Source organism: Electrona antarctica (genome assembly GCF_951216825.1).
Source record: "Electrona antarctica genome assembly, chromosome: 3".
Lineage (NCBI taxonomy): Eukaryota > Metazoa > Chordata > Actinopteri > Myctophiformes > Myctophidae > Electrona > Electrona antarctica.
This window is the reverse complement of record NC_136808.1, coordinates 11,795,679-11,822,598: the sequence shown is the minus strand read 5'-3', so window position 1 is coordinate 11,822,598 and position 26,920 is coordinate 11,795,679. Positions and strand designations below refer to the sequence as shown.

General features: G+C 44.9%; 1 protein-coding gene across 1 annotated transcript in view; it reads right to left on the bottom strand.

Annotated features, from left to right (window-relative positions):
- The window catches only part of LOC306919635 (CUB and sushi domain-containing protein 1-like), a gene marked incomplete at its 5' end in the record, with an annotated part of 687,041 nt that overhangs the window by 134,486 nt on the left and 525,635 nt on the right, over positions 1–26,920 (bottom strand). The window contains 11 exon segments of the mRNA XM_079496199.1: positions 3,527–3,736; positions 4,698–4,814; positions 7,682–7,751; positions 8,237–8,355; positions 12,278–12,382; positions 14,131–14,227; positions 15,192–15,316; positions 19,118–19,321; positions 21,761–21,856; positions 25,606–25,719; positions 26,406–26,522. Of these exon segments, the coding sequence (XP_079352325.1) occupies positions 3,527–3,736; positions 4,698–4,814; positions 7,682–7,751; positions 8,237–8,355; positions 12,278–12,382; positions 14,131–14,227; positions 15,192–15,316; positions 19,118–19,321; positions 21,761–21,856; positions 25,606–25,719; positions 26,406–26,522 (1,374 nt within the window).

Genomic DNA, 26,920 nt, shown 5'->3' with positions numbered 1-26,920 from the left:
CACTGTGCCCTCCCTTCCAACGCTCTCTCTCCTTCTCCCACTGTGCCCTCCCTTCCAACGCTCTCTCTCCTTCTCCCACTGTGCCCTCCCTTCCTACACTCTCTCTCCTTCTCCCACTGTGCCCTCCCTTCCAACACTCTCTCTCCTTCTCCCACTGTGCCCTCCCTTCCAACGCTCTCTCTCTCCTCCCACTGTGCCCTCCCTTCCAACACTCTCTCTCTCCTTCTCCCACTGTGCCCTCCTTTCCAACACTCTCTCTCTCCTTCTCCCACTGTGCCCTCCCTTCCAACGCTCTCTCTCCTTCTCCCACTGTGCCCTCCCTTCCAACGCTCTCTCTCCTTCTCCCACTGTGCCCTCCCTTCCAACGCTCTCTCTCCTTCTCCCACTGTGCCCTCCCTTCCATGACACTCTCTCTCTCCTTCTCCCACTGTGCCCTCCTTTCCAACACTCTCTCTCCTTCTCCCAATGTGCCCTCCTTTCCAACACTCTCTCTCCTTCTCCCACTGTGCCCTCCCTTCCAAGACCTCCTAAACTCCTTTTTGCCTGGTGCTTGAAAAGCGCCTGGACTACATTTGCACCCACCACTACTGACGACAGCAAAGACGACTGTAATGGCGACTTTAGTGACGACCTAGTCATGATTGACAGAAGCTAACAGAAGCTAATGTTATGAGCTAACTGGAGCTAGAGGACAACCATAACAACACACAGTGAGTGAACCGACAAAGGAACGAAAACAGGCGCTACAAGAGCTTGTTGCACCTGGCAGTCTTGTTTTTTTAGTATTTAGCCTCTACAAAACCACATGCTAGTATACAGTACAGTCCACAGTACACAGGTACAAACAAAGCAAATGGAATACCAATACACAGTCATGCATTGATAAGTCGATATTTGGCAGTCCAATATCGCCATCGAGTCAACACAAGCCAAACTGTAGTTTTACTCCCCACTGAAGGGTTTCAGTCTTACATGGAAAACTATCTGTATCCCTCCCTCTTATCTCTCCTCCTGTCTCTCTCCGTCTCGTCTCACACTTACATCATCGTTGTCGGGCAGACATCTTGTATCTCCACATTTTTCATGAATGAATGCCCAATACTTCATATCATAGCGTTGCACAAACGGACCAAAAGTATACAAGATCAGATCTACAGGTTGAGCTTCTAGATCGGCTATTTTCACACATTTTCGAATATTGTTATTATTGTTTTCAAAATGTTGACCTATAATGACACGTCCAGAAGAGGGACGCCATGCAGGTTAAAGGAAAACTTTCGTTTTTTTCAACCAAGGTTCAGGTTTTAGGTTGTTTTTAGACAAAGTAAAAGATGAGTATTATTTTTTTTTCATTTGCTGCTTTCTTTCGTTTTAGGGATTTTAGCAGTTTTTGACAGGGGGACGGGGGCATTCGAGCATGGGGCTAAATATGTATGTATTTACAAAATGTTATAGCTATAATAAATAATAAAAAAAGAAATCGCTATAACATTTTGTAAAAAAATACATATTTAGCCCCCCTGTCAAAAACCACTAAAATTCCTAAAACAAAAGAAAGGAGCAAATGAAAAAAAATTACACTCATCTTTTACTTTCTCTAATAACAACCTAAAACATGAACCTTGGTTGGTCCTTTAAACGTGGGGGGATTTATACATATTTAACCAATGAAAAGTACTAACAAGAGAGATTTTTTCCCCCTAATAAAGTTGTTTTTATTTAGTTGCGTCCTCTTGCCACCGTCTTTGGGTACTTAGAAAAGAGCTATATACGTTTGAAATATTATTATTATTATAATTATTATTATTATTATAAATAATTACGACGTTGGATCTATTGGAACACAGGTTCCTCTTTCCATTTCCTGAAAAGCGGTTCTGGACGTACGAGCTTTCGGCGCCAGACAGCGACGATAAGGATGTGTTAGATCATACTTGTGAAACGGCAGAATCACGGCTCTATTTAAAGGAGAATCATCAACACCACTGATGTCACCACATGCCGTCTGTCTGTTTCCCTCCCATGTCTCTTTACATATGTGACTCCCACTCACCCGCTTGCAATTAGACGTAACGTCTCTCACTCACCATCTCCCATAATGGCCACTATTTCGGGGGTAACTGGCAAAGTGGCGTGAAGCGCATGTAATAGTGTGTGTGTGTGGGGGGGGGGGGGGGTAGACATTTGGCGAGGTAGGTTTCATTACACTGAATTATATTTATGAGTGGGCGTGTTGCAGATATAGTCAATCATGACCAATCGAATCAGAGAGCAGTGTGCACCACTCAGTGCAACGGTGATGTTCACAGTGTCGTGGGAAAAAAACGTTTAGGTTTAGGTTTATGGTTATTAACGTAATCTCTCAAACATCAAAACGATGTCCTTGTGCGGGAGGTGCAGCGTCACCATACTATAAATCTATGGCACCTCAAACAGACATCTGACAGACAAGTCAAGAGCAGATTATGTCAAATTATCTCACAAGGAAATCACAAATGCAGTCAATATGTTTGACACTGGTCCTGTAAGACCTTTTTTCTCAGTTAAATCCAGGTTCATAAACCCATACTGTATTTGACAAATAATCTATGGGGTAGATTTCGGCAAAACAGGCGGCATCACTTTGCATCCACTAAATTCGCGCAGGCACAAAGTGGACCCTAAGCAGACATCCACCTCCAGGCAGTCATTTTTGTGTCCGTTTGTACCTGTACTAATGTACAAAAGGCAGGATGCAAGTCCATTATAGGCATATATGATCTATATATATGATATCTATTTTAAGACTAGACGGAAGCACACACTATCATTTTCTTTTATCACCTAGAGATCAAACCCCCAAGTAAGACAATGAATGTCAAACACTCTCTCCCTATATGCACCAAGGCTTTCAGCATACTGTATAACGCAGTTATACTAATGTGTGCACTGATATTTGGTATAAGTCTAGGCATCGTGCACATTGATCTCTCAGATAGAGAAGTTGTTTTCCGGGGTGAACCGCCTCCTCTTGTGGCCCGTTGTGACCAAAAGGGCTGAAACAGCCCCATCAGCAAGAGTGAGATCTACACCCGACTTGAAAGATGCAACTGTCCCTTTATAGATAGCAGCAGAGCCGGATATACAGCAGGTGATTTTTCCTGGCTATAAAGAGTGGATGGTGGGCTCAGTGCACGCACGCGCACGCACGCACACGCACGCGCGCACACGCACGCACGCACGCACGCACGCACGCACGCACGCACGCACACAACACACAACGCACACACACACACACACACAATCTGTTAAAATTATCGTCAGATGGGTTTACCATTTTTGACACCCGACATAATTTCAAAAAGATCAAAGAGTCTCTCTTGCCTATAGGATTTTGGCAGCCTTCTGCTATTTCCTCCTTTAGTTATTTCAGTGGCAATCTCGTTCAGCCATATGTTTAATATAAAAAATATATATATATAATAATAATAACATGATATTAGACCAGATTCATCTTCAGTGATTAATTGGAACCGAAGGGACTCACCCTGATAGGTCAGTTTGAACCCCGGCCTGTTCTCTGAGTGGTCACTGTAGAAGTGAATGATGGTCAAATGGGTTGTGCTTAGCAGAGGGGGTGGGATCACAGAGCCGGTGAACTGTCCAATGAGAGCAGAGCTGTGCTGTGGGCCCGCTCGAACCTCCAGGAAGTCATGGTTGTCCTCGGACGAGAAGTTCTGGAACTGGAGATGAGCACCTGCAACATACACACCATACGGTCCTTAACTCACTCGGCGCTCTGACATTCCATAAGTTGATCCTTCCCCAACCGCCCTTCCTCTTCGATGTCTCCCTTTTGACTGATACCTGTCCATTCAAACTCTAGACGGGCCCACCCCAAAGTTATTAGCAGAGCTGTGCCCGGGAGCCGGCGAAAACTAGAGTTCTCACCAGGCCCGAAAATTAAGGTTCCGGCCCTACCTGGGCCCTAACTGGGATGGCCCGAGGCCCCGCCTGGCCTTACTAATTATCACACATTTTACGCCATTTTAGGTCCATATATGGGCATTCCTAGATAAGACCTCAGTGCAACCTCAGCGCGTCTTACTGGTAATAATAATACATATCATACATAATCATAACAATAATAATAATGTGTTTTTCTAAACCACTCTCTGAAGGCACAACATTTATTAATCCTATGAATGGTTGGATTGGTGGTTAGTCCCTGCGACATACTAGCGTTAGGGGGTGTAATTGTACATCATGACTGGGGGATGTACAGTACACTTGTACAGTTGGGTGCCACCGATATTGTCCCTTATCATTTGACCCATTTAGGCCTGACCTCAAAATTTTAAAAAATCCTTCTAAATCCTCCAGTTTTCTGAAATAAATATTTTCACGATTTTTCAAAAATAGCAGACCTACAAGCTCGTAGCGCGCCACTCGGTGGCGCGCTATGAGCTTGTAGATCTGCTATTTTTCAATAGCTAAATTATAACAATGTTTAAAACACCAAAAGGGGTTCCCGCCCAAAATGTGTTAACTGTCCTTTTGCGCAGATCACGCAAACCTCAGCATAAAGAAAAGGACAATATCGATGGCCTCCAACTGTACATCAAGCTGCCTCACGCTACAGAACCAGCAGACGGGCCCCTGCCCCTAAATGGGCCCGGCGGCTCTGCAAGGTTTACATCAATCTGAGAATACTTTACCATATCCAGTAGGTAGCGTGAGCTGCCAGGTGCAGTCCAGGTTGCCAGGATAGTTGCCAGGGAAACCTGGACTGAGGATGACTCCACTCATCTCAGACAACACCCCTCCACAGCGAGCTGGCAATACGCACACGCACACGCACACACACACACACACACACACACACACACACACACACACACACACACACACACACACACACATAATTGGCTTTCACAGACACATTTTGACACACTACTGTAGACCGGCGTGCCCTTCGGGCACCAGCCTAGTTGGTCACCACGCAAGTCGGGAGCGATGCAAGTCGCGGGAATACATGCCCACCCGTTTTCTCACAAGGCACCACTTATACTGTATTGACGAAGCAGTACTGCAAACGTGAGCCATGCTTCGCATCACTGGCTGTGGTATATTGTGTGGGTGAAATAGGCCGCGTCTCTCTCCCTCTCCGGGCTATTGCGTGGGTGAAATAAGACTTCTCTCTCCCTGCCACTCTCTATCTCTCTCGACGGTATTGAATAATCATTAGGTGGCCTTTGCTTTGTTTCACCCATTTCAACTGATTTTTCCTTCCCTCTCAACTCTGAGGCTCCTTCGCTGTCCATGGTGCTGAAGGGGTCACATAGCTGTCCATGGTGCTGAAGGGGTCACATAGCATTATAGTGCAGGGATATATCAGAGGGAAGTTGCCATGTCACAGACATTGTGTTAATAGGCTCTATGCAAAAGCAAGAAGAAGTCTGCGCACCGTTTTGAAAGCTCCCCAAAAACTTTATTTACCAGAGCAAATACTCTACTGACGAAGGCCACAGAGGCCCAAACACGTTAAATACTCTACTGACGAAGGCCACAGAGGCCCAAACACGTTAAATACTCTACTGACGAAGGCCGCAGAGGCCCAAACACGTTAAATACTCTACTGACGAAGGCCACAGAGGCCCAAACACGTTAAATACTCTACTGACGAAGGCCACAGAGGCCCAAACACATTAAATACTCTACTGACGAAGGCCGCAGAGGCCCAAACACGTTAAATACTCTACTGGCGAAGGCCACAGAGTCCCAAACATGTTAAATACTCTACTGACGAAGGCCACAGAGGCCCAAACATGTTAAATACTCTACTGACGAAGGCCGCAGAGGCCCAAACACGTTAAATACTCTACTGACGAAGGCCACAGAGTCCCAAACACGTTAAATACTCTACTGACGAAGGCCACAGAGGCCCAAACACGTTAAATACTCTACTGACGAAGGCCACAGAGGCCCAAACACGTTAAATACTCTACTGACGAAGGCCACAGAGTCCCAAACACGTTAAATACTCTACTGACGAAGGCCACAGAGTCCCAAACACGTTAAATACTCTACTGACGAAGGCCACAGAGTCCCAAACACGTTAAATACTCTACTGACGAAGGCCACAGAGTCCCAAACACGTTAAATACTCTACTGACGAAGGCCACAGAGTCCCAAACACGTTAAATACTCTACTGACGAAGGCCACAGAGTCCCAAACACGTTAAATACTCTACTGACGAAGGCCACAGAGTCCCAAACACGTTAAATACTCTACTGACGAAGGCCACAGAGGCCCAAACACGTTAAATACTCTACTGACGAAGGCCACAGAGGCCCAAACACGTTAAATACTCTACTGACGAAGGCCACAGAGTCCCAAACACGTTAAATACTCTACTGACGAAGGCCACAGAGGCCCAAACACGTTAAATACTCTACTGACGAAGGCCACAGAGGCCCAAACACGTTAAATACTCTACTGACGAAGGCCACAGAGGCCCAAACACGTTAAATACTCTACTGACGAAGGCCACAGAGGCCCAAACACCTTGTGTTTTCCCGCTCTGGTAAATAAAGTTTTTGGGGACTTCTTCTTTCTTTTGCAGTTTGTTATTTTTGTTCGAGCACCCGTTGAATTAGCCTGGGAATGTGCGTGCACCTCCTGACCACAATAGGCTCTATGCACACACGCCATTTTAGAAAGAACTTAATTGGGCCCCTTCCCTATACTTCCATCACAGGTGGTACCGCTGATACTAATAATGGCGGCTCTGTTCCGTTCTGGTCAAACAGAGTCAGGGTGCTGCTCTTGTGCATGTTGGCTCACTGGAAACACTCTGCTACATCAGGGGTTCTCAACCCGTGGGTCGCGACCCCTCGGGGGGTCGCCAAATTATTTTAGGGGGTCCCCAAATTATTTTCAAAAAAAAAGAAAAAGGAAAAAGATTTTTTTTTTTTAGATTTTTTTTTCACGGTTTTTCAAAAATAGCAGACCTACAAGCTCGTGGCGCGCTATGAGCTTGTAGATCTGCTATTTTTCAATAGCTAAATTATAACATAATGCTTAAAACACCAAAAGGGGTTCCCGCCCAAAATGGGTTAAGGTTATTGTAGCAGTCAATTTATATTGGGGGTCGGGAGGGGACGGGGCGGGGCGGGGGTCCCGAGACATTGCCAAAGCATTTCCGGGGGTCCCCGGCCAAAAACGTTGAGAACCCCTGTGCTACATCAGTGGGTCCCAAAGTGTCCTTGCGTGGGTTCCAAATGGCCCCGTACAGGTGTGTAACTCTGAGAGCAAATGGACCATTGGCCCATTGGCCGCGTATTGTTACAGGCTGCACTATTAAAAGAACTGGATTGTATCCGTGTGGCATGTGAGCTCTGACGTGACGATATGCAGTCTGGGTGATTTCGACGCAGCACTTGGGAGACGCAGTCTTTAGTTGCTGTTGTTATTCATAGACTTTCATTTGCACACGTTGGCCAGGCGAAAATGACAGACAAACCCAGGGAATAGTCTTGTGGTGCTGGTAACTAGATTTATATGAACCACAGACTTTTGGGTGAATGATAGTAGGTCTATTTCAAGAGTCTAAATCTGTGTTTAAGTAATCAAACACTGCATTTTAAAATTAAACACAATTATTTGGCGGAGGGGTGTGTGCGTGAATGTGTGCGTTACCTATACAAAGAGGAGGCGGGTAGTTCCATCGACGCACAGTTCCAGGCATGCAGGAGATATGAGAGTGGCCCTGGAAGTGACATTACAGCAGGTTACACAGAACTTACTACAGGAAAGAAACGTCAGAACAATGCAAATAACCCTGCTGAATTATTCAGAGTATATCAAGCAACAACAACAAAAAAGTGTGGAAGAGGAAATTGCATTGCATTTCTAAATGCATTAATGCGCTCATGGCTGAAAGTCAACACCTCTCCAACACATACTGTACAGTGTACACACATAGACACACCCAGGGACGTAGACACATAGACATCAAAGGGGGCTTCAGCCCCTGCCCTTTTTACCCGTCTGTAAAACAACTGCCCTTTCCAGACCACAAATGCAGCATTTACTATGGTGAAAGACATGCAAATTTAAATTGATGTGTCTTCATGTCTGGATAAAAAAGTGTTACTATTTGTCTTTGTTAATTACCTGTAGTGTATAACCAGGTTCACAGCTGTTGTTAATTACCTGTAGTGTATAACCAGGTTCACAGCTGTTGTTAATTACCTGTAGTGTATAACCAGGTTCACAGCTGAAGGCAACAACCTCGTTGACCATATATCTGTCTCCCAATTTAATGCCGCTGGCTGGAATCATTGGCTCAGGACAGGTGGTAAGACCAACGGCTAGAGCCAAACCAAAGAAAGAGAGATTATTAGTAAATGTCGACCACTCTGTGCTTTAACATTGGTCAACCGGGGAAGTATAGGTGGGTGTGTTGTAGAAGAACAATTATGCTTGGGCCTTGACATCAAAACTGACATTATTGTCAACAGCTGAACATGATGATTAGTCTGAAAAGGAATACAAAGAATTCTGGCAGCCGGATATGTGGAGTGGGTAATTTGGTATATAGTTTTTTTTGTATACATTCATGAATCCACTTGCTTGGCTGTCGGTGTTGAGCAATGTGTTTTATAGGGGTTTATATGTGACCATACCATTAGCATCCTATGATCCTATATAAGGCAAAAAATTACAAAAATTACCACATTTCAAGATGCTATAAGTAGTATGTGATGTGTCAAACTAGGGGGTTTTCATGATTCTGAATCCATTCCAAGCATTAGTTTTGCACAAAAAAACAGACCTTGGGCTAAAAACGGCCATAGCTGTCATCACAAATAACGAGGTCAGCACATTTTGGGCACATTTTGGGCAAGTGGCTATGGCCGTATTTAGCCAAAGGAGTGTTTTTCGTGCAAAACGAATGCTTGGAATGGATTCAGAGTCATGCAAACCCCCTAGTTTGACATGTCACATGCTACATAAATCAAAACAGGATTTTGAAAATCTTGCCTTATATAGGATGTTAAAAATGGTATGATCACATATATTTCCCCCTATAAAAAAAAGCTCAATACTGACAACCGGTCAGCAAGTGGATTCATGAATGTATGTATATAGACAATATTTTAGACCAATAAAAAAAAAACTACGGTATATACAAAATGTCCCACTTTAAACAAAAGCAGCCTGTTGGCTGCCGGACTAAAGCAAATCCCAGCCTCCCCAAATTAATTTCCCTGGATAGAAAAATGTCCCACTCAGTTTATTGTTTTATGGGGTTTTTTTTACAAGCCAAACCCTGGCGTCATATACACAGAGGAACACGTCTTTATTACCCTAAAAAGGTTTCTTTGTTGTTTTATTTTACACATTCTTAAAGTTAGTGCACATTAAATTCCCCTGTTAACTGTGAGCTTGTGCTTTGCACTTTTACCCTGGTACTTTATAAGTGGGCTAATGCCACTTGTATGTCAGGGTTAGCTAGCTACGGTTAATGTGATGGGTTCGACTGCATTAACCGCCAGCAACATGGCTGTTGCCGCATGCAACTGTCCCAAAGCTTCCTTGGGCAAACCTGTGCCATGGGGCGGAAAATAACCTTGCGGGTAATCATGTACAGTATAACAGTGTTAAATGATAAATGTGTTTATAATTGCTGCAATCATAAAGTCATTTAACCCATTTTGGACTGAGGTCGATAAAAAAAGGCTTCAAAATCCTAAAAAAAATCTGAAAAACACATGTTTCTATGTCAGTGGTGCTCAACCTTTTTCATGTCAAGGACCCCCAGAATTATCTCTATCTATCTCAAACTATGTAGTTCCAGGGACACCCCAGAAGCCAATATTTTAGTTAAAAATGTTCGCTCTGAAATATTATATTCTAAGATTTGCGCCATATTTTCACGACTTTTCAAAAATAAATTGAAAAATAAAAAAATAGCAGATCTACAAGCTCATAGCGCACCACTCGGTGGCACGCTACGAGCTTGTAGATCTGCTATTTTTGAATAGCTAAAGTATTACATAATGCTTAAAACACCAACATGGGTTCCCGCCCACAATGGGTTAACCGAGCTTGAGATCAGCCCAACATTAAAAACATGCAGCAATGTGACTATACTTACGCTACTGCTCACACTGCTGTTGAGTGGTCATAATTTTTTTATGCATTTAATACAGCTATAAAAGATGATAACAACACTGCTAACACGGTCATGATGCTATTACAATTCTGCTGAGTGGGCCTTAATGGAGCTGGCTTGTCAGAGTCAATTGTTTGTTTTGCCCAGCTTAAAGAATAGTGGTTTTCAATAGTCACATTCAAGTGTATTCAAAATATGTTAACCCATTTTGGGCGGGAACCCCTTTTGGTGTTAGCATTATGTTATGCTTTAGCTATTGAAAAATAGCAGATCTACAAGCTCATAGCGCGCCACCGAGTGGCGCGCTATGAGCTTGTAGGTCTGCTATTTTTGAAAAATCGAAGAATGACTGACATAGAAACATAGCTTTTTCAGAAAACTGTCAGGATGTAGAAGACATTTTTAGAATCTGATCTCAGGTCAAAATATGTTAATAGGCAATGAGCTGAACGTGAACACATTTCAACTTGTAACCCATGATTCATCCTTTGTTTGTTTGTCCCGAATTAAAGGTATTAATATTTAAATTGTAGTGTTTGAATTCACACTAATCAACCAATCACTAAGGATGCATCTTTAAAAGTATGTGAAAGTAATATATTTACTTTGTTTATTCTTACTGTGATATAAGTTGCAACTTACTGTATCGTAAGTTTATCAACAACCTATTCTTTATCAAATAGTGTGCTTTGTGTGTGTGTTTATTACATCAAACTAACTAAACAGAAAATATGCAGTCAATGTTGTTTGTATTAGAAATGGTCTTGATTTGATGATAACTCAGGCACGGCACTGTACTGTACTGTACTGTACTGTACTGTACTGTACTGTACTGTACTGTACTGTACTGTACTGTACTGTACTGTACTGTACTGTACTGTACTGTACTAGCTCTCCTCCCTGGCCTCTGTCTGTGTGTTAGGCTGCACAACAGTGACACTGCACAACAGTCTCACTTGGTGGTGACAATATGCTACTTCCGTGCTCGGACACAGGGACACAGGGACACAGGGACACAGGGACACACACACATAGCCGTCTATAGGAGTGGTTGCACCACTCAAAAATAGCACATTAGTGCGAGGCGTTGTGACCTTGTATGTAGACCTGTGCCTGTATTGAGGTTTCATGTGGTTATAACAATATAAAAATACTCATTAATATGAATCCAACACAATGACAGTGTCGTGTAAACACGTGTCCCTGCTTCATCTCCCTCCCAGCTAAAGGGCATTAATATATATTAGATGCCTGCTGCAGTTAATTGGGGGGGTGTGTATCGACGTGAGGGCCGGAAGTGCGGAAGGCACGCTACGCCACAATGCCACTCAAGTAACTACTGGCCAATCACAGCGCATCTTTTTCCGGGACATGTCAGACCCGAATGTCCGCTCTGTGACGCACGCGGAAGCTTCCCGTGTTGCCAGACTGTTGCCTCTCGCAATACTGTTCCGGCTATACGCGAGACTATAGTGAAGCACAGTCGCGGAAGCTTGCCCTCACTAGAGTACACATGAATGCCCCAGAGCCCAAGGAGGCGTCTACCGTTCTATATGTCTATGGGTCCTTGGCCTGAAAAACCCAACCCATGCCAGGAAACTGCCCCCTGACACCACCCGCACTGTCTGGGTCAAGCCACCGGACCACCCCCACTGTCTGGGTCAAGCATTCAGGTACTGCATCTGTTCCATTCTCTTGGCTCACATGCACTCGCCCACTTGTGGAGTATAATGGATGACTCATCTGACCATGTTCACTCCCCCCCCCCCCCCCCCCCCCCCCTCCACATCTCTGTGTAGGTTTAGGTTTTTGTGGCGTATGCACTGCAACTGCAACAACAACATCCCTCCCTATGCGGTTGTCGACAGGCGGTGCGATCACGACCTCCTGTGTGCATTGACATCGTCAGTCACCTGAGGATCCACTGAGGATTCTTCATGTGTTAATGCGTGAGCATCACAGTCATCAAATGCACCGTGTGCGTGCGTGCGTGCGTGCGTGCGTGCGTGCGTGCGTGCGTGCGTGCGTGCGTGCGTGCGTGCGTGCGTGCGTGCGTGCGTGCGTGCGTGCGTGCGTGCGTGCGTGCGTGCGTGCGTGCGTGCGTGCGTACTCACTCTTGTACTCCAGGTGAAAGCCTGCCGCCACGACGCTGATGTCACTCTGGAAGTGCAGGAGGAGCTGATTGGACGTGGAGTTGAGGAGGGCGGGGGCTGTGGTTCCTGTATAGCAACACACAAGCACCGTATCAGAGCGTTGAGTCCACGTATACTTTCAACTACTCTTTTGAAAAAATGAATTAAAGATGGAAAATATCCAAATAAAACGCTACACGGAGAAATGTGGTTGAATAATGGTTGAACACGGTTGAAATATCCAGATGAGCAGAGAGATGGTAAAATTAATATAGTTCTCCGTCTTTGCCAATGAACTGTGAGTCACTTGATTAATTAATACTAAATTGCGTGCCACGCCGCGCACCATAAATAGTTTGAGATTTATTAACTCACAAACCTGTGAGCTATTTTAGGTGTGTGACACGTACTGGCACACAACAAAGTTTGAATCAGCCTCTAGCCTCCAGCAGAGCCACTGGAAAGAAGACACTGGTTTAACTGAGAAGCTCCCAGGTGTCATTCATTCAGTGCGTGCGTGCGTGCGTGCGTGCGTGCGTGCGTGCGTGCGTGCGTGCGTGCGTGCGTGCGTGCGTGCGTGCGTGCGTGCGACAGGTATGTGCTTGGGGCAGGTCACAGCAGGGAGGTCCTCCCTCTGGGGAGATTGTTAAAGGTTGCACCATCCTTCATCGCACTCACTCACTCTCTGTTCTCTTCTTTTTTCTTTCACTAATTATCTGTTCTCCCCCCCCCCCCACACACACACACACACCTCTCAGGAATAATATCCTTCCACACCTTTTCTCATTCCTCCTTTCTCCCTCTCCTTAACCACATTAACTTTGGGAAATATAACAGATTCAACAAGCTCTGAATACATCAAAGTGTGTGTGCGTCATAGAGCTATAATATAATCTAGACTCTAGATTATATTATAGCTCTATGACGCACACAAAGTGTGCCCTGGGACAAAAAAGGTTGGGAAACACTGATCTAGAGAACGGATTGAGGAGCCATAGCCCCGCCCCCCGCTAGTCACTTCAATGGAAGTTGCTCAGTGGAGTTTTGAAGCCACGACAAAACGACAAAGTCTTCCGGGTAGTACCCCTCGAGCGTTGATATGATTGGCCGGCTCCCATCGTAGTACCCCTCGAGCGTTGATATGATTGGCCGGCTCCCATCGTAGTACCCCTCGAGCGTTGATATGATTGGTCGGCTCCCATCGTAGTACCCCTCGAGCGTTGATATGATTGGTCGGCTCCCATCGTAGTACCCCTCGAGCGTTGATATGATTGGTCGGCTCCCATCGTAGTACCCCTCGAGCGTTGATATGATTGGCCGGCTCCATCGTAGTACCCCTCGAGCGTTGATATGATTGGTTGGCTCCTATCGTAGTACCCCTCGCTATGTCACGTCCTACGTCACGATTCATACAAAAATGTAACCTGGGCCTGCAGTACCACTTTTGACCAGTAGGGACGGCGGCTTCAACGTCGCCCAGCCATTCTGCAGGCTTGGTGTGCGTGCGTGGTGTGTGCGTGCGTGGTGTGTGCGTGCGTGGTGTGTGCGTGGTGTGTGCGTGGTGTGTGCGTGCGTGGTGTGTGCGTGCGTGGTGTGTGCGTGCGTGGTGTGTGCGTGGTGTGTGCGTGCGTGGTGTGTGCGTGGTGTGTGCGTGGTGTGTGCGTGCGTGGTGTGTGCGTGGTGTGTGTGTGCGTGGTGTGTGCGTGGTGTGTGCGTGGTGTGTGCGTGGTGTGTGTGTGCGTGGTGTGTGCGTGGTGTGTGCGTGGTGTGTGCGTGGTGTGTGCGTGGTGTGCGTGCGTGGTGTGTGCGTGTATACTGTATACCAGTAGCCCTACCAGAGAATGATCCTAATTTAGGAGCTGTCATGTCTCCTCCGTCGTAGATTTCAAGAGAATCCCAGTTGTGCTCAGTCGCAAATGTCACCACCTGGATCTGAACAAAGAATAATAAAAAACAGCAGAACAAAACAAAGGAAGGTGATTTAGTATAGCATTTATTCAATTACCATACATCATTTGTTTTCTACAAGCAGTCAGTCAGTGCATTCACTCAGCCGGCTGCCGATAAGAGTCCCATGGTACTAGAAATGCATTGTGAGAACGATATCAGAATTCTGAATCAACTTTATTGTCACATCACAGTTTCACCCATTTAGGACTTAGGCCGATTCTAAAACTATGTCTTCTAAATCCTTCTAAAGGTTTTCTGAAAAACCTATGTTTCTATCTCAGTGGTGCTCAACCTTCTTCATCTCAAGGACCCCAAAATGTAATTGGCCGCCGACCCCCATCTGAAAATATGCTGTTCCAGGAGGCAGGGACCCTCCAGCTGAAGCAAAGATTTGAGTTAAAACATTTGCTGTGAAAGAATATATATTCAAGCTCAAGATCTATACAAGCTCATAGATCTGCTATTCTTCAATAGCAAGTGCAACATAATGCTTAAAACACCAAAAGGGGTTCCCGTCCTGAATGGGTTAAGAACTTTTTGAGAACTTTTACAACACAAATTACAAGTAAGCGGCTTCAGATCATTTAGAAGATTGTTTCACAAACGGCACAGCCGTAGGGTCCCTCTTAGCTTATTTACAGGCTGCACAGCCTGTATAGTGTTATGCAATGTATGGACAATTGACATAAAATGTTACTTGTACTTTTGAAAGACGGCACTTCACCCATTTTCAACCTTATCTTCATAATAATGTATAGTATAATTAAAAGGCTATTTGTGTCTCAGAGGTGGGCCTTGGACAGTTCAGATACACTTGCCTATACCAATGACATCATCGGTAGACCCCCCCCCCCCCTCCTCCCGACCACACACATGTAATATATGGTCCAGTACGCCTAATGTGTGCTATATATTGGCATGTGGTGTACAGTATAGCTAGTATTACCTGTATGCCGGCACCTTCGCTGACAAGGATCCTCCACAGACAGTTGAGGCTATTTGGGTAGGGCTCGGGGTATGCAGGAGAAAGTATTGTGCCTCGGCGTTCAGTCAGATTGCCACTGCAGGGAACTGTAAACGGAAACAAAATAGAAAAGTCCATTGAATCGTGAACGTAATAATAGTCTGCTGATTTTGGAAGATTGCACGAGGAAGGCTTTCTGAATGGTCTGGGGAAATTACAGGGAGCTCAAACGACCCCAATGGGCGAGACGCAGAAAAAGACTTCTTATCGGATATCGCGTAATTTGCGTAATGAACTAAATTGTTGGTTGAGCGTATATTCAAATTGAGCTCTGGAAAGCTATGATAGAAAGGTCATTATTATCTTCACAACAGCTTTTTCTTTAAACGGCTTCTGTCAAATATTTCCTAACAGCAGCTGTGTTTACAGGCCTGAAATGATGTCATAATATGAAGAAATAACCAGATAACATTGCGCACGCACACGCACACGCACACACACACACACACACACACACACACACACACACACACACACACACACACACGCACACACAACTGACAGAGAGAGAGCATTGATGCATGAGCAAAACACACACGGCTGACATTTTGATATGCAGGAAACAACCAAGGTGGCAAATTAAAAATACATTAGTTTAGTTTGCACAGGTGCGTCATCATAACTCACAACGGTAGAAACACTTTAGCTCAAGCAAAGGGCATTGCTGGGTGTATTCCATCACTACAGTATACATATATAAGCTACGATGCTCTGTACTATACACCACTGTATCTTATAAAATGCTAGATTTCAAGATAAATCTAGGTATCTTTTTTATTTAAACTATAAGTACTTTACAGTGTTTTGTACTTTACAAGTCTTCTCACTCAAGTCTCTCTCACATGGCTGAACTTCTCACCTTCTACACCTAAGGGAGATGGCAGCCACCCGTCTGAGAAAACCAATTTTGGCCGCTTGTATCCGCGACCTTATTCTGTCGGTCATGACCAACACTTCATGACCATAGGTGAGAGGAGATACAGTAACTTTTCTACTGACCACCGCGCTCTGGCTTAAAGGAGCATTCAGTGATTTGGGTGATTGGGAAAAAAACCCGGTCCGCCCCGGTAACAAGATGTACATGCACACGCTCTACAGTGGGGGAAGTACAACAAACCAACAGTACGTGCACCAAGGCCCGCCCCACTCGATCATGATTGGAGGAAGGCCCCTCTCATCCTGATTGGATGAAGGCTTTGCCACCCAAAGCCAAAACCGAAACTAGGGTTTTTTTTACCCCAGGGGCTCACTGGGGAACTCCTTGTATGGTGAGCACACTTTATAGTAGGGAGGATTATCCAAAAACGAAGACAAAATAAGTGATATTTGAATTAAGTGAAATCACTGAATATACCTTTAAGGTGCGTTACCCGTTCAAATCACATTATAGAAATAAAGGTGATGCGTCTGCTTCATCAGTGCGATCACACTGATGAAGGCTGGATAGCAGAAACGTATGTCATTCCATGACATTCAAATGCTTGGCTTCGGTGTGTAGTACCAGCATTCAAATCCGAGGGGGGTAAAAAATGTCTGGCCTTTTTTGGCCCCTGGTCGTGGAATGATCTACAGTGCAGACTAAAATTGAGCTTTGAAAGTTCCCTTGAGAAGTTTCAAAAGGATCATCTTTGATGTACAGTCCAACACCTGCACATGTTTGGATATGTACTAGCCTATGTTCATGCCTATTTATTTATCTATTTATTGGTTCAGATCGTGTAGATTGTGTATATGGTGTATTTTGCCCTGCTACTAAATAGTAGGACTGGGGACTGTTTGTACTTTTTGTATTTATTCATAGGTACTGTAAGATGTATTCTGGATGTTGTATTTGCTGGTCCAAAATGTAACATTGACGATGTGGTATTGAAGTGTAATTTTATTTCTGCCTCTTGGCCAGTTCCCACTTGTAAAAGAGACGCAGTCTCAATGTGTTTTTACTGGTTAAATAAAGGTTAAATAAAAAATAAATAAAAACAACCAACCCATTACCTTTATTTCCATAGGTGAGAATAGGAACAACAATTTAAAATGTCGGGATTTTCTTCAAAATAAAGGCGCTAGAGAGCCAGCAAATATGAGAGATTTTACTCTGAAAAGCCCCACCTTCCTTCCCCCCCCAAAACCGGTAGGCATAATGTTCCATTTTTACCTCGCGATGATCACGCTAAAGTCTCTCTAGAAGCATTAATATTCCAAACGAGAGGCTTGTTGAAGTCAGAAATGAAGACAGAAGTATGTCCTTTAAGTATGCCTTTTGGTCAAAACCATGGAGAGTTCCCTAGATTAGGCGATACGAGGCATTCTTTCTGAGCCGTAAACAAGGAAGTGAACGGCAGCGTGCATGCGCGAACAGCGGGGGAGTGGGATAGGAGACACATCATCGCCAAAAGGTCCGTCGCTCTGGCGTGCAAAGGGATATTTATTATTTATGTGAAATTGAGTCCCAATTCATTACAATGGAGGGGGTGTAGCGGTGCGGATCGTTTTAAAGTGGATTTTCATTGCAAGCAACTCAGCGGTCAGCGCAGTGGCTCTTCAAAGGTAACTTAGAACACGGCAGTGAAACCTGAAACACGATCATTTAATCCCGGCATTACAACTGTTTATGTGTAAGACCCAACGATGCTTCTCGGTAACATTTTTATTTTAATTAATCACTTAATTCTTTTTTTTTTTTTTTTATTCTTTTTTCACCTAAACATCATCATTGATGTTCATTGTTTAGTCTTGCAATGCCATTGGTCATGATATTTGCATATAAATACCCCCCACAGAGGCACAAATTTACACCACTTCAAAATCTCTGGACTCAGTGCAATTTCTAATCAAAATTGACCTATGACCTTTAATCTTTAACCCTGATAAAAGTAACTAAAATGCATGTAATACATATATTTGTGTGATCATTAGAATGTCTAGAACATGTATCATGTATTATTGTGAAAGATATCCACCGAATGTAAATTATTAATTTATTATTATTATTTTAATAATTATTATAAATTTGCATAAAATGTTCATTAAACTTTTTTTTTTTTTTTTTTAACATATTTTTTTAACATAAGTCCTAGTAGTACAAAGTAGTAGTAAGGTTGAAATCAATTTTTTGCAAGTAGTCTTAAGTCGGGTCTTACAGGGTTAGGAGAATTCCATGTTAGAAGGCTTTCTTACCTTTATCTGTAGTTGTTACGTCCCCACCAAAGAGGTCCAGGTATTATTTTCTGCAAAACTTCCTTATTGGCTATTTCCCCTACCATAAGCCCTAAATGAATTGAATGGGAATTGAATGGGGCTATGGGGTGTTGTGCTAATTCGCTTATTTCCATCGCTCAAAAATCATTTTTTTGTATATATCCTCTCTTCATAAAGTAAATAAATATCCCAAGCGGCACACTTTACTACTTATTACGATGGACGTAACAACTACAAATAGAGGTAAGAAAGCCTTCTAGCATGGAATTCTCCTTTAATAATGCAGTTGCACATAAATGGTAAATGGTGGATTTATATAGCGCCTTTTATCCAAGGCGCTTTACATAGATTGTGCATTACATTCACCCATTCACACACACATTCATACACCGATTGCGGCGGAAGCCATGCAAGGTACCAACCAGCACATCGGGAGCAATTTGGGGTTCAGTGTCTTGCCCAAGGACACTTCGACATGTAGACAGGAGGAGCCGGGATTCGAACCGCCGACCCATGGATCATTGGACGACCTGCTCTACCTCTTGAGCCACAGTCGCCCCCCTAATGTACTGTGCATTATTATATTATATATCCCACTGTATATTTACCGGTCGTTTGCAGACAGCCATCAAAGCAGTCCGTCAGAAACGTACCGTTACAGGATGGCGTTGAGGCATTCCACTGTGCTAACGCCCCTGGGACGGCCTGGCATTGGATGGCACTGAAGCCCTTCAGCAGATACCCTGGACTGCACTCGAACCGGACCACAGAACCCGCTGAGAACTCTGAACCCAGCCGCCTGCCATAGCGAGGTTCTGGAACCGAGCTGCACTGGCTGTCGCTGGTCCGAGGAACAGCTGGAAGGAACGGTCACCATAATTACAATTATTCACATGATTCAATAAAAAAGGGCTCTTGTGCTGAATCAGAGAGTGTCAGTTCATGTTGAAAGTCAAACAGTATAAAACTGTTATTTTCAATGATTACATTATACAAGCAGAATAATACTGATAACTAATAATAGTACTGTAACTAATAATGCATCATGCATCACTTAATAAAACAATGGGTCTCTCTCTCTCTCTCTCTCTCTCACTCTCTCTCTCTCCCCCTCCCCCCACTCTCTGGTCTGATGTCACCTTAAGCATAAACCTTTGCTTAACAACGGTGATTTGTGCTGACATCAGGAACATCCATATTTGTAATCCAGGAAACAGAAAAACACACTGCCACACCACCACAGTCAAATTGAACTTTACAGTGGATAGAAGATAAGCAGTTGTTGTTGCCTGAGATTGTTTACCAAGCAGTATCGAAATGCAAATCAAGCCCCACCCCCCCCCCCCTCCTCCTCCCCCCACCATCACCATGTTGTATCCCGCTGCAGCCTACAAGATTGTGAGTGTGTATGTTTTCAATAATGAGAATGGCCAGCGACAACTGTACTTATTCATTTACGTTTGGGTACTGTATACTTGTGTGACATACAGTCACAGGTATAGTTATGAATCATTGTATTGCCATGGCTACAGGGCACATTATAGGAGCCGCGCTTTATGAATAATGTGAGATCTTGAAATATTTTATTTCCTTTATTGCAAAATGGATTGCATTGCCGTCTTTCTGAACTAGAGCGCTCCAAAACACAGCTATCAGGTATCGCCCTTCTCTGTCTGGCCTTCATCACCCCCCTCACCCAGGGCAAATAACTGTCTGCCTTCATCACTCCCCTCACCCAGGGCAAACAACTGCCTGCCTTCATCACCCCCCTCACCCAGGGCAAATAACTGTCTGGCCTTCATCACTCCCCTCACCCAGGGAAAATAACTGTCTGGCCTTCATCACCCCCCTCACCCAGGGCAAATAACTCTGTCTGCCTTCATCACCCCCCTCACCCAGGGCAAATAACTCTGTCTGCCTTCATCACTCCCCTCACCCAGGGCAAATAACTGTCTGCCTTCATCACCCCCCTCACCCAGGGGAAATAACTGTCTGGCCTTCATCACTCCCCTCACCCAGGGCAAATAACTCTGTCTGGCCTTCATCACCCCCCTCACCCAGGGCAAATAACTGTCTGGCCTTCATCACTCCCCTCACCCAGGGCAAATAACTGTCTGCCTTCATAACTCCCCTCACCCAGGGCAAATAACTCTGTCTGGCCTTCATCATCCCCCTCACTCAGGGCAAATAACTCTGTCTGGCCTTCATCATTCCCCTCACCCAGGGAAAATAACTGTCTGGCCTTCATCACCCCCCTCACTCAGGGCAAATAACTGTCTGGCCTTCATCACTCCCCTCACCCAGGGCAAATAACTGTCTGCCTTCATCACCCCCCTCACCCAGGGCAAATAACTGTCTGCCTTCATCACCCCCTCACCCAGGGCAAATAACTGTCTGCCTTCATCACCCCCTCACCCAGGGCAAATAACTGTCTGCCTTCATCACCCCCTCACCCAGGGCAAATAACTGTCTGGCCTTCATCATTCCCATCACCCAGGGCAAATAACTCTGTATGCCTTCATCATTCCCCTCACCCAGGGCAAATAACTCTGTCTGCCTTCATCACTCCCCTCACCCAGGGCAAATAACTCTGTCTGGCCTTCATCATTCCCCTCACCCAGGGCAAATAACTGTCTGGCCTTCATCATTCCCCTCACCCAGGGAAAATAACTGTCTACCTTCATCACTCCCCTTACCCAGGGCAAATGAAGGCTCATACATAGTCTGGATTTACGGTGGTTAGGTGACCACCAAACTACAACATGACGTCACGAGCCGCGGTGAAGAGAAAACCACCGCCACCGCTCCAGCCCTTCTCTCTGTTTTTACTCACCACCGCTCAATGTTATTTCAGCTCCGGTGGTCACCTCACCACCGGAGCGGTGGTCACCTCATCACAGAAAATCCAGACTATGAATAGGCCTTACTCTGTCTGGCCTTCATCACTCCCCTCACCCAGGGCAAATAACTCTGTCTGGCATTCATCAGCACGCATGCACGCCTTTATTTATTTACGCCTCACCCAGGGCAAATAAAGGCTATGTGGAAAACATAAACTGAAATCTTAGAATTAGGGCTGTCAAAATACACACACACACAGAAAAATATGGCATATTTTGGATATAGTTCGAGTGTGTGTGTGTGTGTGTGTGTGTGTGTGTGTGTGTGTGTGTGTGTGTGTGTGTGCGTGTGTGCGTGCGTGCGTGCGTGCGTGCGTGCGTGCGTGCGTGCGTGCGTGCGTGCGTGCGTGCGTGCGTGCGTGCGTGCGTGCGTGCACATTTGAGATCGACCTTTACCTTGATAGACAAAGTGAAAGCCTTTAGCTGACTGGCCACTCTTTGCACTGAACCGCAGCATGATCTGATTTGTAGTCGCCAATGGCAACGTCTCTCCTAGAAGATAAACACATATATTTATAATAGATTCAATAAATGACAGAAACAGCAGACACACACAAACATTGACACACACACAAAAAAAGTACTTTTAAGTGCTGTGGGAGATTTCATAATCATCGCCGTTGCCAGTTTTTTTTAAATCCTTGCAATAATGAAGTACAACACAAAATAAACAACCATAATTATGCACTCGACGCATTGGTCACACACACACACGCACGCACGCGCGCACGCACGCACGCACGCACGCACGCACGCACGCACGCACGCACGCACGCACGCACGCACGCACGCACGCACGCACGCACGCACGCACGCACGCACGCACGCACGCACGCACGCACGCACGCACGCACGCACGCACGCACGCACGCACGCACGCACACACACACACACACACACACACACACACACACACACACACACACACACACACACACACACACACACACACACACACACACACACACACACACACACACACACACACACACACACACACACACACACAGTGACACACACACACAAAAGAAGTAGCAGTGATAAATGAGCAGTTAGGTTGACATTTAGAACCATCATTAGCTGTGTCAGGGTGTGTGTATGTGATATGTATGTAAATATGTGTGTGTGTGTGTGTGCGTGTGTGCGTGTGTGTGTGCGTGCGTGCGTGCGCCCAGATGTGTGCATGTGTGTCGGCACGATAATCAGTCAATTTGCTGGAACAATGTATACAATGTATGTAAAGCTAAGTGTGTGCATCTGTGTGTCTTTGCCTCCACGTGTGCATGTGTGTGCATGTGTGCATGTGTGCATGTGTGCGTGTGCGTGCGTGCGTGCGTGCGTGCGTGCGTGCGTGCGTGCGTGCGTGCGTGCGTGCGTGCGTGCGTGCGTGCGTGCGTGCGTGCGTGCGTTGGGGGGCATGTTTCTGCCCACAAGTGTGTATTGTATCAAGTTAATGAGACAGCCCTAACATAATGTTGTATCTTACTTATTGTGGTGTGACACATCCCGCCTTAAGGGACAAATCAAGCCACTATACGTATACAGGGGCAGGCTGCCCATTCCATTCCATCTTTCTAATGGTTTCTCTTTCATTTCAACCAGCCAGCGGGACACAAGTGACACAACATTGCAATATTTATATGCTTTTTCCAGAGTTACCAAATGGCAGACACGTTCCTGTAGCAATTCTGTCAAACTAAGACACACCCCTTGGCAAATGTTTCTCAAAATAAGCACATTGCAATGCTCAGATCTATACAAATCTATACATAAACATAGATAACTTAACTATACCTTAACTATATTTATTACATGGCTTGGTTGAATGCTTGTTTCTGATTGGTCAATCGCTGAATTCTGTTATTTCTGGATAATGACCGCTCCGCTCTATAACAGGAGCACCAGCTGCGCGGCTGTGCGCCAAGCTGATTTACTGCTGTTTCCAACATGATAGCCATGAAAAGGGACACACAATGTCATTTGCAGCTAAACATTGCTCTCAAAAATGTTTTTGAAAACATTTGAGCGAGAAATAGACGAAGCAGTACCCGGAAATGGATTCTATTTGATCAACTCACCTCCTTGTTTTCCGACAGTGCTCCAGCCCTGCAGCTGGGCAGACGCAGCCAGCACAAACTTCTATGGAATACTTTTTTTGTTTTTGTTAGGGTCAATTTATTAATTTATGTTAGGTAGCCATGTAATAACTTATAAGAGGGATAATATCTCGCTAGGTGGTCATTTACAAAACAAACACAGTCGTGCTTGAATGACCTTTTACAATATAGATTTTGTGCACTAGTTATTTAGATGAACAAAATACACCAAATACATAAATTAACCATCCCTTATAGATGGAATCAAAACGGCCACACTAATAATTATCCATAATATATATAAATATATAAATGATGGATAAGGGTTCAGGACAACGAGGCCTTTTCGTGGAGGGGTCAGAATAAAATTTGGACAAAAACTGTTATTCGTCTATAGTACTCTTATTGTTGCTAGGAGAAAACATTTGTCAACATTGAAGTCAGCCGTTTACATCTCTAGGAATTGGTAGGCTTAACGCAAACTAAAAGCACATGTATGGACTTCTGTAGGCTAGATAACTATAGTGTAGCAAACTAACATCTGTTCTCGGGTACTTTAAATTTGCCAAAGTAGAGGTTACAAGCTGGGTTGGCACAAAGGGGCAGCTAATTTTGTTTGTTTACAGCACAAACCTCCATATACCGACACTACTGATGCGATGTAAGACCAACAATATTTCTTTATAAGGCTTTGTGTTCCTCGTGGGCCACTGTGTTGGTCACATTGATCTTGTACCCATTTATCAATCCCCAGCACAGCTGACGGCAATATTGCCATTCTGTCTTGTTTCAAAACATTGCCACATATTGTGGTTACAGCTTTGAGTACATTGTGAGGTAGCCCATGAAGGATCCTTGATAAAAGAAACAACGAATGGATTGTGATAACCACTAGTGTTATACTGTAAACTGTATAGCCCCGTTGAGACTATCTTTCTATCTGTATATTTCATCTCTGAAAGGTAGCTCACGCTGGAATATATCATTGTCAAATGGTTTGAGATAACAGTTGCTATGCTATATAGCCCCAAAAGAGCAACTTTTAATGCGTTATTTAATTTATTTCATATCTTTCAGGGGATCTGAACAACTCAAAGAACAGTAATTGACACAGTGACAGAGACTGAACAAAGGAACCTTTTCCCCACACACTTTAACAAGTGTTAGTTCAGATTTTTGGTCGTTGGGATGGGACTCGAACGGGTGCATGCTTTTGGTTAGACATACCATTGGTCCGAAATCTCAAACCCTCACCCCAACCCTAACCTCCCACGGGGCAGCACACCTAAACCTAACCCTCTCCCAACCCTTAACGCACCCCTCACCAACCTTAATCCGGTAGTTTTAACGCACCCCTCACCAAGACTAGCTGGCCACTGCCACCGACACCAAGAACTCCCGGCTAAAAAGCTTGTACTGTGGGAACCGACACACGGGCATCGATCGAGAGGACGTCCCACACCTACCTACGTGGACGTACTAAAGAAAGATACTGGCGCGGAAAGCACAAAGGAGCTGGCCAGATGTATGGAGAACCGAGATGACTGGAAACGCCGATGGAAGGCTCGTCTGAGGACGACGTAGAGAGACCAACCTTAATCCGGTCGTTTTAACACACCCCTCACCAACCTTAATCCAGTCGGACCAATGCTATGTCTAACCAATGCTATGTCTAACCAAAGTATGCCTCCCGACTCGAACCCGCGACTCACTGACAGGCTGGATTACCAGCCCAGGTGCCCGGGTGGCTACGCCAGCCACCCGGGCCAAGACATGGTAGCATCTTAATGTCGTTTCAGGCGGGAAGCGCCTTGGTAATTCACGCACGTAGAAGTTGACGGGCGGCGACGCAAGCGGGCGCACTCCCGTGAAATTATCGCTAGAGCTGGATTGTGGTGAGCTTTTTTTTTCCCACACTACACTACACTCTCACCCCTCTCATATGCAGACAGCATGCGCGCTGATCCAGGCAAGGACGCCTGTGCGAGTCGCATCCCGTCCGAAACGACCTTTATAATGAGCATTTACTCTTAGTGAGGACCAATTGTATGACGACAAGGTATAGCAGTGTACTACCCAATAGCATGATCGACGGTTATGTGACTGTTGACAGCCATTAGGAATAGCCAATAGGAGGAGACTGACCTGAGTGCGACCCGGCCAGTGAACTGAGCAGCCGGGCGTTCTGGTTGGCTCCGTCAAACAGTTCCACCGAGTCATTCATGGCTGTCTGAAACACTGCAAACTGACCAAACACCACTGAAGAAGAGAGATAGGAATTAGAAAACACACACGCACACGCACGCACGCACACACAGCGCAGCAGACTCGGTGGCTAGGCTAGCTAGTTTCTTGGGACAAATTTTGTGGTCGTAGTGGCTACAACTGTCATTAAAAAAAGATATGATTTTCTAGCTACTATCTTAGTTTTAAGGGTAACTGTTGTATAATCGCAATATTACACTCAAGGGTGTGCGTTACTGTCATTATGGACAGTAACGCCTTCGGCTCGTTCTTGCAGCAACGCAGGCGTGCCATTAATGACAGTAACGCACACCCTCTCGTGTAATATTGCTTAATTATGTATACCTTATATTCTTTCAATATGTATAAAGCCCACAGTCACCGCTCACGATTAGACACGATGTGAGCTCGTAGAGCATAACTTCACGAAAAAGACAAAAATGTTAAAATTTGGAGTTCTGCCCGACAGCAAAGATGTTTTCAAAACGCCTGTTAGCGGAACATGTTGCTTTCAATGACAGGTGATAATAAATATAACATTAACTCAATACTAGGGGGTGAATGTCTTGGTCAGAGAACTCTTTCACACAACATTCAACAGGGATGTAACGTTAAAACATGCACTGCACTGTATGCACGGTAGACAGACGGGAAGGTCCTGGTGGGATATTGACAGTTTGTGCGTACAGTACTAAACTTACCAAACAGTGATGACACAGTGATGTAATAAGTGCACGTCTGTCCTGTAGTGTAGTTCAGAGGGTAGTTAGGGGACAGAACAACCCCTTCTGATCCACCGTACCGTCCCCCGCATGGAGCTACGACAAGAGAGACAGAGAGAGAGAGATGGGAGGTTTTCATTATTGTTCCTTTCATTTAGATCAGGGGTTTTCAACCCCTTTCGTATCAAAGTCCATTATGTATTGGGCATTTGAGCCACGGACCACCATTGGATGAGATTTAGCCTCTCAGACCCAAGACTAAAGAATATTTTGTTATGGTTAACGGTGTTCAAAACTTGATTCTTCTACATTCCATTTAATTGTAAATTAAGTGATGCAGATGTTTAACAATAATGTAACTCTTGAGAGTGTAAAATAAAACCAAATAGTTTTATTTGGTTTTAATTTGGTTTCATTTGACACAAGAGTTAAACATCTGTAAGGGTCCATTTGGTTACCACTACAACTCTCCGTCATTTAGCTGGGGACCACCT